The 14,651-nt window shown below is 42.4% G+C and overlaps 1 protein-coding gene across 1 annotated transcript in view; it reads left to right on the plus strand.

Moving 5' to 3' along the window:
* Positions 1 to 14,651, plus strand: part of lrp1bb (low density lipoprotein receptor-related protein 1Bb) — a 491,998-nt gene that overhangs the window by 445,135 nt on the left and 32,212 nt on the right. The window contains exons 65-70 of the mRNA XM_052142560.1: positions 724 to 843; positions 3,804 to 3,920; positions 6,346 to 6,452; positions 7,201 to 7,333; positions 12,497 to 12,603; positions 13,244 to 13,376. Coding sequence (XP_051998520.1) covers positions 724 to 843; positions 3,804 to 3,920; positions 6,346 to 6,452; positions 7,201 to 7,333; positions 12,497 to 12,603; positions 13,244 to 13,376 — 717 coding nt within the window. The remainder of the gene's footprint in view (positions 1 to 723; positions 844 to 3,803; positions 3,921 to 6,345; positions 6,453 to 7,200; positions 7,334 to 12,496; positions 12,604 to 13,243; positions 13,377 to 14,651) is intronic.

Below are 14,651 nucleotides of genomic sequence, written 5' to 3' on the forward strand. Positions count from 1 at the left end.
ACTGAAGTGTCCTGTGACAGAATTGGGTGAAGTATGCAACATTTGGCTTTTCCTTGATGAATTAAATGATCCAGACTGACAGTTATCAAATGTAGCTTTTATCTCACCAAACGAGTTGGTTGGTGGGAGCTAAAAGGATAGCCAGGTGCTTATTAGGTATTCTGAGAGAAAATTAATTTTTTTGGGAAAGGTAGCAATACTTGTCAGTGATTAACATAGGTTGTAAATGTGTATATCATTCCCCATTTGAACTTTAACTCTCAGCATGTTACTTTTGTGAATGCTGTTAAGCATGTTATGCTGTGAATAACATTTCTGGGCTGTCATTTCTTCCAGTCCTGAATGGTTATTGTTGCTATAGTAATGGTAGAGTTCCTGTAGCTCAATAAATAGAGCAGGGGTTTGTGAGCCCCTTGGGGTTCATGATGTAAATGCATGGGAATCCTGAGATTATAATAAAAATTCCTATACCAAATTACGTTTTTATTGAATTCAATTTTTTGCCATTGAATGGATGTAAATGGATTTGAAGAAGACTTTGTCTTAATGTAAAGAAAATGAGGATGTCCCTCACATGCTTTGTTTATTAAAAATGGTCATAAATGCATGACCTTCACAAACGTCTTTTTTGAGAGAAAACAAACACAGTCGTTTTGTTTGTTTTCTCAAAATTTTTCAAATGACACTGATGGCCTCGTAAATATCTTGCTATTGATGTTTTAGCTGAGAGCACATGTTCTCCAGACCAGTTTCAGTGCAAGGCCACCATGCACTGCATTTCCAAGCTATGGGTGTGTGATGAAGACCCGGACTGTGCTGACGGCTCTGATGAAGCCAATTGTGGTGAGTTAGCTGCAGTAATTATTCAAAAACGGAGCATCGGTCGGCCACACGCACAGGCCCATCTGATTGGGGCTTATGTCAATTCTTTATGCTTCTGCAGTCTTCTCTCTCTCTCTGATGGAGTGAAGCCAGCTTTAATCATGAACCACTCGGCTTTTATTAGCTGTGGCTTGTAACAATTCCCCTGGGCCTGTTTTGTTGCCTGAATGCCTGATTTAGTTTGACAGTGGCACATCAGCGGTGGCCTCACATATTGCAATCTTCCCCATCTATGTGTTTCAGATATTTGAAGTGCAGACACCACGACAATATAATTTTGAAGGGTTCGCTGGACGTGTTTTGCTGCAAATAATTTTGTATAAAGACTGAATTGGACTAGCGAGCTGTATACCTGGTTTTATTTTTTTATATATTGTATTAATGTAAATGAGGCAAGTGTGATGCCTGGTTGTCCAGACCTGTTAAGGGAGGTGTTAGGTAGGATGCTGATAGGTTGTCCCTGTCATTTTTTTACTCTCACACAAGTTGTGGGGATGGGCCTTTCAGTGGATGCTTTTAAAGGTAATCGCCTACTGACACATCCCACCAGTTATAATGAGCCTGACTTTCTTATATCAGTTGACAAATGAATTTGAATCAATAAGCTGTTTTTAAAATTACATTCTGTCAGGCTTTGATTAGGAAAATTGGTTTGATTACCTTGGCTGAACATATCTGATTTTCTTATCTTTCGTATGGATTATCTATAACCCAAAAACATCTCCCAAATGAGTGACACATCAGTGGACTAGTGAAGGGGTCACTTCTCGGATGGCTCCATTGATTTTCTAGATGTGACACACTTTATCTACATCAGTAAAGTAAATGTAGATCTTTGTCTTGGCATTTGATGTGAAATAGTGCAATTAACATAAAAGGCAGGTCCTATTGATACTAACCAGTTCACTTCTGGTAAAATAGGAAATTATAAACATAATCAAAATTGGTCGAAATTAAAAAATGGAAAACTAATCTAGTCGGTTCAGTGGATCAGTTAATGTGTTTTATTTTATACAGTTGTGGAATACACTGTGTCGTATGCATAGGATTCTGTGTTGTGACATCCATTAGTGTTGTAAAAGACAATTTGTTTTATTGTAACCCATATTGTCAAAAAAGAAGCAGTATTTTTCTTAGATGACAGTATCTCTTGATGTTCCTCAGAAACTTTCTCCCATGATATTTCAAGGCGACATGCCTGTAACCCATTAGATGATATTTAAGGAAGTGTCTGTCAAGGGAGATATTCTTGGAAACCACCTTTTTTTCAGAGTAATGAAAACAGGCAAGCATTTCCAGTTTGCTTTACTTACACTTATATTGTGTTAAAAAAATGTCTGTTGGGCCCTAAAGGTGTTTTTTCTTTTCTTTTTTTTTCTTTTTGCCTGATCTAGAGCTGTGCCAATATATTGAAACATTTAGTTTCTTTTCTTTCTTTTTTTTTTAATCACAAAATTGAATCTATCTATCTATCTATCTATCTATCTATCTATCTATCTATCTATCTATCTATCTATCTATCCTATATATCTATCTATCTATCTATCTATATATATATATATTAGTTTTATTATTATTATTAAATGTGTGCACACATATTACTCCCTACCATACTCTGAAACAGGCATTTCTCGTTTCTGTCAGAGCTGTTTCTTCGAGGCACCATACTTGACTAAATTGAAGTAATCCATGTGAACCACATTTGCTGTAGTTTCAGTTGCGATCCAGTTATGATATTGTGATGCAGTGTGATTTTATTTATTTATGACATACAATGGCCCCAAAATATTTTTGGACACTTAAGCCACACTTAAAATGTATGAATATAACAAAATATTAAACCAAGTGGCATTTACTGTATTAAGAAAGATAGCACAGCACAATTGTCAGCACACAATGTAAAACATTTAAATTATTTGAAATTATAAAACAATAGATATATTGTTAAATATTTAGACACACGTATTTGGACACTTTCCGGTTATCTAACATAGTTGAACATGTCCATAGTTCCTCTATGGTTACTCTGCTAGAACACATGTGTGAACTTGAGGGGAACTGACTTTATACATCCTCTAAAAATGACCTTGAGAGCAGTTGGTTGGTTTATAATTATTTATTTATTATACAGACAAATGAAGTTAGTTCTGAGACAAGCTCTTGCATCATTTGTTTGCAGATGTGACATAGTTTTATAGTTTGTGTCTAATGCAATGAAATTCAGCCATTTGAAGTCCAAATACATTTTGAGGCCACTGTAGTATTGTGACAGGGTGGAGGGCGGGGCAGGGTCGTGATTATACACACCCGGTCTCTTATCAGGATAATCAAGCCTCCGAGAGGGATAAAGGCCGACTGCGGAGGATTGTGCGGGAGAGAGAGATAGTTTACGGACATGTCTGTCATGTGTGTTTGTGTCTTCTGTTTAAGTTTTATATTAAACAGAAGACCCGGCCCCGCCCTCCGCCCTGCCGCAAGTATGCATCATAATATTTATTGTATTGTGCACAACCTGATCTGGCCTTACTTTCTGTTCATTAAGAATTTATCTTGGCTATAGCAGCTCAGAAAAAGTTCTTAGATTATATAATATAAACACCACATACTCTGGAAAAGGGTAAAATAAGCTACTTCAGAAATGTTCATTGCAGATGATTGTGCCCAGGTGACAAGCTGTTTGATGTTAAGTGTTAAGTGTTCAAGTTATTGAGAAAGGAAGCTATCGGCAGCACAGTCAGATATCTCATCTTATGGTGCATTAGCCTCTTAAGCACAGGCATGTTTTGAACTTAGTGTCAGATACACGCCAGGGAACCCTGAGGAAATGATGATTACATGTCAATGTGCTTGCACTGCATTAATATTCATGCACTTTTTGAAGCCATTTTCATCTGTGTGTTTGTTTGTGTCTGATGAAAAAGATGAAAAGACCTGTGGACCTCATGAATTTCGCTGCAAGAATAACAACTGCATCCCGGACCACTGGAGGTGTGACAGCCAGAATGACTGTGGAGACAACTCAGATGAGGAGCATTGCAGTGAGTTTGCTCATCTTTTTGAGTACAATAAAGCATTTTTCCACACTTGTGTTTGTACTAAATTGTTTTAACTGTCAACAAACGTTGTGTGGGATCGTCAGAGACCAGTTTTACAGATTGTTTGAAGCTTTCTTTCTGTCTGCTTGTTTACCATGTCTGTTTCTTTCTGATCTTTCTGAAGTTCCCACAAAGAAAGATCAACAATTTAAGTGTGGTTTATGACATTTGTTTTAGCCTTCCAAGTCCTGTTGAAGCCTTAGGTGGTTTTCATACTGGGCACATTGCTGCAGTCTGAATCCAAGTGCGATTTGTTCCTGTCACTTATGATTCTGTCGATCCCAGCTGTTTTTCCGTTATCGACTGGCGTCATCACAAACATGCACATGATGGAGAACATAACGCGGGTCTCTATATTAGTGTTTTTTATTAATTTGGTGCCATTATGTGCACACGAGTGAACAACACTTGCACCTCTGTGCATCACATGCTGTAATTCAACAGATGTGCATGTCCAGGTGAAGGCGACTATCTGCTGCTCACAAACTGTCTTTTTTGAGACTGCTGATTCCAAGCAATGCACTTGCAGCCCTGCTTACATTGCACGATCAATCATGCATGTACCTAAAACGCAACATACCTCTTCTATGTCCCACAACATTTCCCTAAGAGGGAAAAAACACATACATCCAACACTTATTTAACAGAAGCCAGATCAAGACAAAAAAGCATTCTGCAAATTAGATCTGCAAACTGTTATATTATTCCCTTTTTGATTGATTAAAAGCAACTGATCTTCCTTTATCATGGTGCACGTGTGTGTTGTATGCGTGTTTTTGTGCAATTGATAATCTCATCATGCTTAAATTGGCAAAACGCATGATCTAGTTATTTAACTTCCTGAACCAGTGCAGGCCTTAGAACAGGTTGCTGATCTGAACTAGTTTAAGATGGTCTCCAAGCCAGGCTAAACTGCTTGTTTACCTGGATGACGAGCCAGGGATGCGTTTCCCAAAAGCATCATTAGCCACCTATGGCCGCAAGTTCCATCGTTACCAGCATAGTTTAATGATTTGGTGTTTCCCGAAACCATAGTTATAACAATCAATCGCAACAGCATCGCAAAGTAGTGTGGTTGGAACTACAGCTCTCTACAGGTGGTTAGAAGCATAGTTCCTTATTAGTTTGCTATGCGGACATAATTTTACAATTCTGATGCTTCTATATCTTTCATTCCATATATATCTTTCATTCTGTCAAGACTTTGACCAAGTCTACATGCATTTAAGAAAACTAAATTTGCAGAAACAGCGTTATAAAACGTCACTTTAACGCGAGTGCAGCCATTTAAGGGATTAAAGGCTGCTAAGAGAAAGCACATGACACACAGCTTCTGTCAGAGAACACAGCTTTTAATGTGTTTATGTTAACGTATAAGTTGCATTAATATGTTTTTGAAGAGTGCGAATGTGCCCAAGTGTATCAAGGGAACGGCAATGTCTAATGTAAAGGGAAACCCCACTATTGCAGCGAAATGCATCTGTTGCATTACAAAGTGCATGTCGCTTATGGGTCTTCAACAGCTTTTTCGCATTAAACAGCTTTCTGGTGTATGTGTAAATAAGCTATTACAAATTAATATTTAGGAAAGTTATTACTCCAGCCCGAATGATGGATGTTCGACATAGTTACTATGTTTTGGGAAACAGATGTTACTAGCTAGTTAATTTCTACAATGATGATCGTGCTATGGTGATTACATCGTTTTACAGGAAAAACATCCCTGAGCAGCTAAGACAGCAAATCAGCTTAGGCTGGTTTAAGATGCTTTTTTTTATTTTATTTTATTTTTTTATTCATAGTTAGATTCATGACTCACCTCTGGATGTTAGACATTTGATTGAAAAAAATGACATAAAGCACACTTTAATTGTTTATCTTTCTTTTTTGGGATTTCTTTTTTTAGCACGGTACACTTGATGTTTTGCCATTTGCATGGCATCAGTGTAAATTGTCCAAGATAGCTTTGCTTTAATGACCTCTTTTTCCTACATTATGTTGTTAAATCAACTGCCAATTTCAAACAGTTTGTGCTAACATGTTTTTTCTAACCACATTAATGGTACATAGTGCTTCTGGTAAATTATAGCTGGCGGACTGTCTTCAAAAACAGCCATTTTAGACATTCTAATTGCTGATTAGTCTGCAAATCACTTCTCTTAATTTCTTGGCAAACTTGCAAGAACCTTGGAAACAGACAGTCCAATGCCAATTCACATCCAAGTGTCAGCCACTTTTGCAATTTTGATGTGCTCTTGCTGTCTCTCATCCATCCTCTGCACCGTTTTCATTGCGGCCAGCTTCACAGGGCACGGTCAGTTAGCAGTGCCATTTTTTTAGCTGTCTTATTGTGCTCTCCTCTCTGCAGAGCCAGTGACCTGTAATCATAAGGATTTTGCTTGTGCCAATGGGGAATGTATCTCAGCCCGCTTCCATTGCGATGGTGACTACGACTGCATTGATAATTCAGATGAGGTCTGTGAATATTCCACGTCATTCAAGGATAATTCTGTGGGAGTGTTGCATTCCCAAACAGTCCCTTCTAGCCATGTATTTTAAAGTCATTTAATCTTGGTCTTCCCACAGCATTTGTCCTCATGGTTATTTGGATTTATTTGCAAGTCATGAAGATGACTGATTTAAAAAACTTTAAAAAAACCTAAAAAAATACAGGAATGTTTAATCAAATTGACTTTCTGAAAATATTTAAAACATTGCCACATTTATATTGCTACTACTATTTTCCAAATTTTTGAATAATATGAATGTCAAGTAGTGACCAATAAAATGTTCAACATTTAAAATATATATCTTATCTTATCTTAATATTCTTCAAAGTAGCCATCTCTTGCCTAATGTAGAATACAGCTTTGCACACTCAAGGCATTCTATCAACTTTTTGAGGTGCCATATGGCATGCTTGTTATACAGTATTGGAGAAGTTCCCACGCTTGCTGGGCACATGTTGGCTACTTTTCCTTCCCTATCTGGTCCAACCCATATGTTTAAATTATGATAATAATAATAATAATTATTATTATTAAATTATTAGTTTTGTAAAGAAATTAATGTGGGCACAATTTTGTCTTTTTATCTGCAAAACACATTTCATGCTTTAGGCATAAGCCTTTTAAAGGTTTTTAAGATCATGAGATCATAAAATGTACATTTTTGGCTTTTAGAATATGAAAAAACACTGAACTTATTTACACATAATTTGCAGAAGGACTGCAAGACTCACTGTGCGGAGGATCAGTTTCAGTGCCACAACAATCTCTGCATCTCACGTAAATGGCTGTGCGATGGCCAGGAAGACTGTAAGACAGGGGAAGATGAAAGAAATTGCCTTGGAACAGGTATATCTTATATATTTTATGGAGTTATTACATAGCTCGGTGGAATACTTCCATTGTAATTGGTCAGTTGCTGCATTCTGCAGTCAAATATTGTATGTATAGAGACCACTAATCTACCTTTGTCATAGACAACCGATTTCCTTTATAGCTAGTTTCATGGCTCTTTTATCACCTGGCAGGCTCTATCTTATCACAATATTAAATAATTATATGTCCATTTATTTTATTGTTTGGTAAAAAGCCATGTAATAAGCAGAATTCTTACAAATGTTGTGATCAAGTGATGTAGCTCACTTTTTCTCTTTAAAGGTTTGGTACTTTACAAACTAAACTGCCTAAATCAGCTCTCTTGTGATATTCTTCAGGAGTTTATTGCTTCGTTAAGTTTTAATTAAACCTAATAATTTATTTAGACCTCAATATTTTATTGAGGCGCACGTATTGCTCTTTGATTAGAGTATCTTCCATATTCTATTCTCTCAATTGAGGGCCAATTTGTACAAACAAGGTAGTTTAAAAGATTTTTCTTTGAATGTGTTCCCCTTCTGTTACTCACTCGATGTTGTGTCAAATGTAGTGACACAAGGGGTCTTTCTTGAGAGCCTTGCATACCTCTGGATTTGAGAAAAGTCTAATGAGAAATTGGCAGACAGAATTTGCATGTCCCACCCCCGGACATATGGGTATAAAGGGAAGCGGACGTGCATCTGTCAGTCAGTCGTTTTTTTCTTCGGAACCGAGCAGTTTTGCAGCAGCAAGCTGAGTCTCACTGCTGTTCCACTCACCTCTACAAGCAGAGCACTGCTGTTGGATCTACGGCCCGTTACCAGCGGCTTTCTCCCTCTCTGCATGCTGTGCAATCCACGCCCCTGGGCGCTTTGACAGTGCTTCAGGTAAAAGAGTGTATACCTCTATAAGAAGTATTTTCCCCTCTAAAAGAGTATATTTTCACTCACAAAAGAGCAATACACAGCAGGCGTTCAACATCCTTTTCAGGACGCATCTTTTTAAAGATGCCCTTCGGCCTCTGTGTAGTTCCTGGATGCGGTCGATATCTCCAAATCTGACGGTCATAGATGCTGCCTTGTGTGCCTGGCAGCGATCACACCGAGGCAATGTTTGTAGATGGTATATGTACTCACTGCGAGAATATGACCATGGTCTGATGTAGAAGACTCGACTGGGCTACCAACTTCAGGTCAGCCCACCCAGTCTGAGGCTGATGCGCAGATGGCCGACATGCTTTCCCGGGCTGCGGTGAGCGTCAGGTTGGACTGGAACCCTCCGTCCTCCCAACAACCTTCACGGCTTGATGAATGGTACCTCGGGTCAGGGCGCCTCTGTGGTGCATGGCGAGCTGACGAGGTTGTGGAGGGTACCTTTTACTACCCGGAACCGACCTCCTCGCTCCTCAGCTCTCACTACCCTTGAAGGTGGGGTTGGCCCACTGGTACACTGAGGTCCCCCAGGTGGATAGAGTGGTTGCGATCCACCTGTGCCCCGAGAATGCCGCCACCTGGCAGGATCATCCAGTACTCCCCTCCAAGTCCTGTTGGATGATGTCGTCGCTGACCTCGAAAGCCTACAAAGCCACTGGTCAGGCCGCCTCTGCCCTGCATGCCATGGCTTTCCTGCAGGTCCACCAAGCCAAGGCACTTAAAGATCTGCACTTGGGTAGTCCTGACAGTGCGGACACTCGGGCAGGCGATGGCCACCCTCGTGGTCCAGGAACATCACCTGTGGCTAAACCTGGTCGAGATGCGCAACGTTGACAAAGTCCGCTTCTTCAACGCCGACGACTTCGCCCAGCAGTTTTCTGAGGTAAAGAGGCAGACGGAGGCTCTCACATCATGCCGCGGAGCTGCCCCAGTGCAGCCCGTGTCCCGTCTGCCCGCCAAGGCCGTCCCCCTGCAGCTTCATCAGCCAGACAACAGGCACCTCTGCCTCAACCCGAGCCCAGCTCTCAGCCCCAGCGTCTAGCACCTCACAGGCGGCGTAAGCCCCCCGTCTCCAGGACCCCCTCTAGGACCCAGAAGGCTCCTAAGCGCTCCTGAGACGGAAGACCCAGGCAGTCAGATGTTCGCTCCAGAGCTGGTACCAAGACCACTCCATCCCAAGGTGGAGGGCCGGGAGGTAAATCCTTACCTGCCTTATTTTCTCTTTTGTCGCACCCCCTTCAGGCTTACAAGACTGCCAAGCATGAGCACGCTAAAGTGCCTCGCTCTCTTCGAGCCCAGCTTAGCGGTTCCTCTAAAACAGTTCCAGAGGCTGCTGGGGCATATGGCATCCTCGGCCGCAGTCGCTCCGCTCAGGTTGATGCATATGAGACCGCTTTAGCACTGGCTTCAGACTCGAGTCCCGAGATGGGCATGGCACCACGGCACGTACTATGTGTTAATCACCCCTTCCTACCGTCAGACTTTCAACCCTTGGACAGACCTCTGTTTTCTGCAGACAGGAGTCCCCCTCCAGCAGGTGTCCAGACATGTCTTGGTCACCACAGACGTCTCTCAACTGGGTTGGTGTGCCATGTGCAATGGGCACTCAGGTCGCTGTACACCACTCATATCTCTTTGCAACCTCAACACGACAGCGGACATGCTGTTGCGACAGGTCTCGCTCAGCGGCGAGTGGAGCCTCCAACCCCAGGTGGTCCAGCTGATTTGAGACCGGTTTGGCATGGCCTCCCAAGACAACTCCCACTACCCACTCTGGTAATCCCTAATGGAGGGCCCCCCCTCAGGACAGATGCTCTGGCACACAGCTGGCCCCAGGGGCTGTGCAAGTACGCATTTCCCCCTGTGAGCCTTCGTGCACTAGTGCTGTGCAAGGTGTGGGAGGACGGGGAACAAGTCACCTTAGTGGCTCCTTACTGGCCCACTCGGACTTGGTTCTCGGATCTCACGCTCCTCGTGACAGCACCTCCCTGGAAAATTCCCCTGAGGAAGGACCTGCTTTCTTAGGGACGGGGAACCCTCTGGCATACGCGCCCAGACCCCTGGAACCTCCACGTCTGGCCCTTGGATGGGATGTGGAAGATCTGAGTGACCTACCACCTGCGGTCATAGACACGATCAACCAAGCCAGAGCTCCCTCTACCAGGCAGCTTTGCACCCTAAAGTGGCACTTGTTCACAAATTGGTGTTCTTCCCGGTCTGAAGACCCGCAAAGATGCACAGTTTGGTCAGTGCTTTCATTCCTGCAATAGAGGCTAGAGGGGAGGCTGTCCCTCTCCACCTTGAAGGTGTATGTAGCCACTATTTTGGCCCACCATAACGCAGTGGACGGTAAGTACTTTGGTAAGCACAACCTGATTATCAGGTTCCTTAGAGGCGCCCGGATACTGAATCCTCCAAGGCCAAGCCTGTTCCCTTCCTGGGATCTCTCAGTGGTCCTCTCGGGCCTTCAGAGAACCCCCTTCGAGCCGCTTGACTCAGTAGAGTGCAAGGCCCTTTCCTTGAAGACGGCCCTCCTGATAGCGCTAGCTTCCATCAAGAGGGTTGGGGACCTGCAAGCTTTCTCTGTCAGCGACACTTGCCTGGAGCTTGGTCTGGCAGATACCCACATCATCCTAAGACCGCGACCGGGCTATGTGCCCGAGGTTCCTACGACCCTCTTCAGGGACCAGGTCATGAACCTGCAAGCGCTGCCCCGAGAGGAGGCAGACCCAGCCTTTTCGTTGCTGTATGTGCTTCACGTATCTATTTGGACCGCAAGCAGAGTTTAGATGTTCTGAGCAGCTCTTTGTCTGCTTTGGCAGACGGCGGAAAGGGAACATGATCTCCAAACAGAAGTTAGTCCACTGGGTCGTTGACACCCCCTTGCGGGTTCGAGCACACTCAAGAAGTGTAACATCCTCATGGGCACTGGCCAATGGCACCTCTCTAGCAGACATCTGCAGAGCAGCAGGTTGGGCAACACCCAATACCTTTGCGACATTCTGTAATCTCAGGGCTGAGTTGGTCTCGTCCCATATTTTGTCCAGTCCGAGCCGGTAGAACTCGGTAGCGCGAAACAACTGACCGGGTGTACCCCTTGCATTCAGCGCCTTTCCCCTCCACTGAGGCGAACACGTGCCCTCTTATCCCAGGAGATCCCACTAACCCGGCTCCCTGGATGACTCCTCCCTAGCCCTCTGGCCTGCGAATTCATCGGAGGAATTTGCGACCAGAACCACTACGAGTTTCATGTACTCTTTACTGTGGTAGGGCTTCATAGGCCTAATTCGCTCTTCAGGCAACTTCCTGTGATGTATTTTCTGCGGTACGGTCCCCCTGTTGGTGGACCCTCGTCTCCCTTGGGCAGTCTCTCTGCCCCAGTCGCTGTGTTTGTAGAGCTCCTCCCTTACTAGGTAGGACCTACCACCACGCTACTGCTACATGTGGCTTGACAACCCATATGACGCATTGGCCACATGGTACCTCCCCCCAGTCTGGGCAGGATGTTGTCTCTGCAGAGTCTTTTCCCACTGAAAGAATTGGAATGGAAAAGAACACCTTCCACGATGTGTTTTATAGCGTTAAGATAGCCGGCGTTGTTCCCATGATAGACATGTCACTTGTCCCCCAGGGGTGCTGGGACCCCAAGAACTAAATATGACACTTTGTTGGGGCATTGGGGAGGGTTACATGCGGCCGATACAGCTGTTTCTAGCACGCATTTTCTTGCTAGCACCTGTGTCAACAGTTCACGTAACACTTTCTAGTGCATGCCGTTTTTAAATGGGACACCTTGTGTCACTACATTCGACACAACGTCGAGTGAGTGACAGAAGGGGAACATCATGGTTACTGTTGTAACCTTCATTCCCTGATGGAGGGAATGAGACGTTGTGTCCCCCTTGCCACGACACTAGATCTACCACTGTAAACGGCCAATCCTTACTCTCGGCTCCTCGGTGAAAAACCTGACTGACAGACCCATGTCTGCTTCCCTTTATACCTGTATGTCTGGGGGCGGGACATGCAAATTCTGTCTGCCAAATTCAGATCCAGATGTATGCGTAGCTCTCAAGAAAGAACCCTTGTGTCACTACATTCGACACAATGTCTCATTCCCTCCATCAGGGAACGGAGGTTACAACAGTAACCATGACGTTTGTTATATATTCTGTACCCGTCAAGGCAAAATTGTGTATGTGAGTGTTCCTCATCTATTTTACAGTGCTTCCCTCCTGCTCTCTAAATGAGTATGTGTGTGCCAGTGGAGGCTGTGTGTCTGCCAGCCTGAGGTGTGATGGACATGACAACTGTTTGGACAGTTCTGATGAGGTCAGTCATTTAGCAAGACCCATGTCGCCTTACATAAACTGATTCTCTCTTTGAAACTGTGCAGAGCTGTAAGTCCATTCATGTGTAGGAATCTGATTGCTCAGTAAAGTCAAAGGTACAAAACCTTGTTCATCCTATAGGACACCAAAAGCTAATTATAATTTAAAGGGGTTTTTCAAAATGCCTGTATTTGTTTATAATAGCATCATGTAAAGGGATTCAGATGGGCAAGGAGGAGGCGAGAACCGGCATGTCAATATAAATAATGTTTAATTAAACTCAAAACAAAAAGCACAAACATAAACACACGACGGACATGTCCGTAAACTATCTCTCTCTCCTCGCACCACTGTCTGTCATCGGCCTTTATCCCTCTCGGTGGCTTAATTAGCCTGATACGGGACCGGGTGTGTATAATCATGACCCGGCCCCGCCCTCCGCCCTGCCACACATCACATGAGCAGTTCATAACATGGTGTATAGTCAGCGACTATAGAGAAAAACATGTACACCATATTGCCAATATCTCAAACATCTGGTATTATACTCATATTTGACTCCATGGCAACACAGATGTGTTCTGTAGCAAATTTCGGATGACAGTGAGTATTTTAGGCTTTCATTGTTGTGTTCCCAACAGACGGACTGTGTGAAGGAGTGCAGAGAAGATGAGTTTCTGTGCAAGAATCATGCTCACTGCATCCCCAAACGCTGGCGCTGTGATGATGTGTTTGATTGCGTAGATCACAGCGATGAGGAAAACTGTGGTCATGGTAAGATATGTTATATAATGTTCACTTCATTTCACGATGATACACTGCATGAGTTCTAAACTGCATTAATGAATGAATGTCATATCATATTAATATAGGCAGGTTTGACATAGAAATCATAATCACTTAAAAAAGTAACATTTAGGCTAGTAAGTTAACAGACCTAAAATCAAAAGCTGCTGTATGAAGATACCTTTGAAATGAAAAACACACCATAACAACACAATGTTATGAACAAATTTAAGTGAGCTTCCGAAGAAACCTTTGGAGTCATTAAACACATATTTAATGATTCCAATGCTTATTTTTTGCAAAACATACATAAATAAATGAACTAAACTAAGGATATGCTACGTCAAACTTCAAACAGATTTAGTCATATCAGTAGGGGTAGACGGTATGTTATTTTAGGTATACAGCCTAATTATTTGCTGGAAATTCAGTAAAATATTTTGGTAATGCCTAATTTATATTAATCAAGGGGAGGGGTGCTCATTACATCAATCACGATCAACTGGTCAGTCACAAGATAACCACTGGTCGATCTTGTTAACAGGTCAAAAGAAACTACTCAGATAATGAGAATCTTAAAGATAGTTTTTTTTATTTCCTTATTTCGGCTCCCCTGCGCATGGATTTCAGAACGTAGGATGGCAGGGGAACACTCTACCGAATCTGTGCATTTGGACATTAGGCAGTTTAAATACAGCCTGATAGACCTGCTACTGTCCATGGTGTTAATATTAAGCAAACATCAATAACAATAAAACAATACAACAAAGTAATTGCTCTGGGCTAGATAACTAAGAAGTTTTAAAAAAATATGAATGTATTATAATCACGCAGTGAAGACCTGTAATCTATGTAGTTTTATGGTACATTTGATTTTTCAAATTCAACGTTTACTTGAGAACTTGAAACAATGTTTACCTAATTAACAAATTTGTTAGTGTTAGTCTTGGTATCGAAAAGTGTCAAATTTGACTGTGACAACACTGCCTATGTACAATGCATGGCAGATCTTACTATAATGAAAAAGTAAATTCCATGTCATTGAAGTGTGAGCACCCCTGATTCTAGGGATTAAAGAATAGTTCACCACAAAATGTATGTTCTAATCATTTGCTCACCCGTATGCCATCTTAAACTTGTATGATTTTCTTTCTGCTGCAGAACACAAAGATTTTGAAAGGATTTGTGAAGTGAGTGTTTGTCCAAATCATTGATCTGTTTTTCACCCAAAGCCGATCGTATCGCTTTAGAAGACATGGATTA

This window comes from Xyrauchen texanus, chromosome 14 (genome assembly GCF_025860055.1).
Source record: "Xyrauchen texanus isolate HMW12.3.18 chromosome 14, RBS_HiC_50CHRs, whole genome shotgun sequence".
In the NCBI taxonomy this organism is placed as follows: Eukaryota; Metazoa; Chordata; class Actinopteri; order Cypriniformes; family Catostomidae; genus Xyrauchen; species Xyrauchen texanus.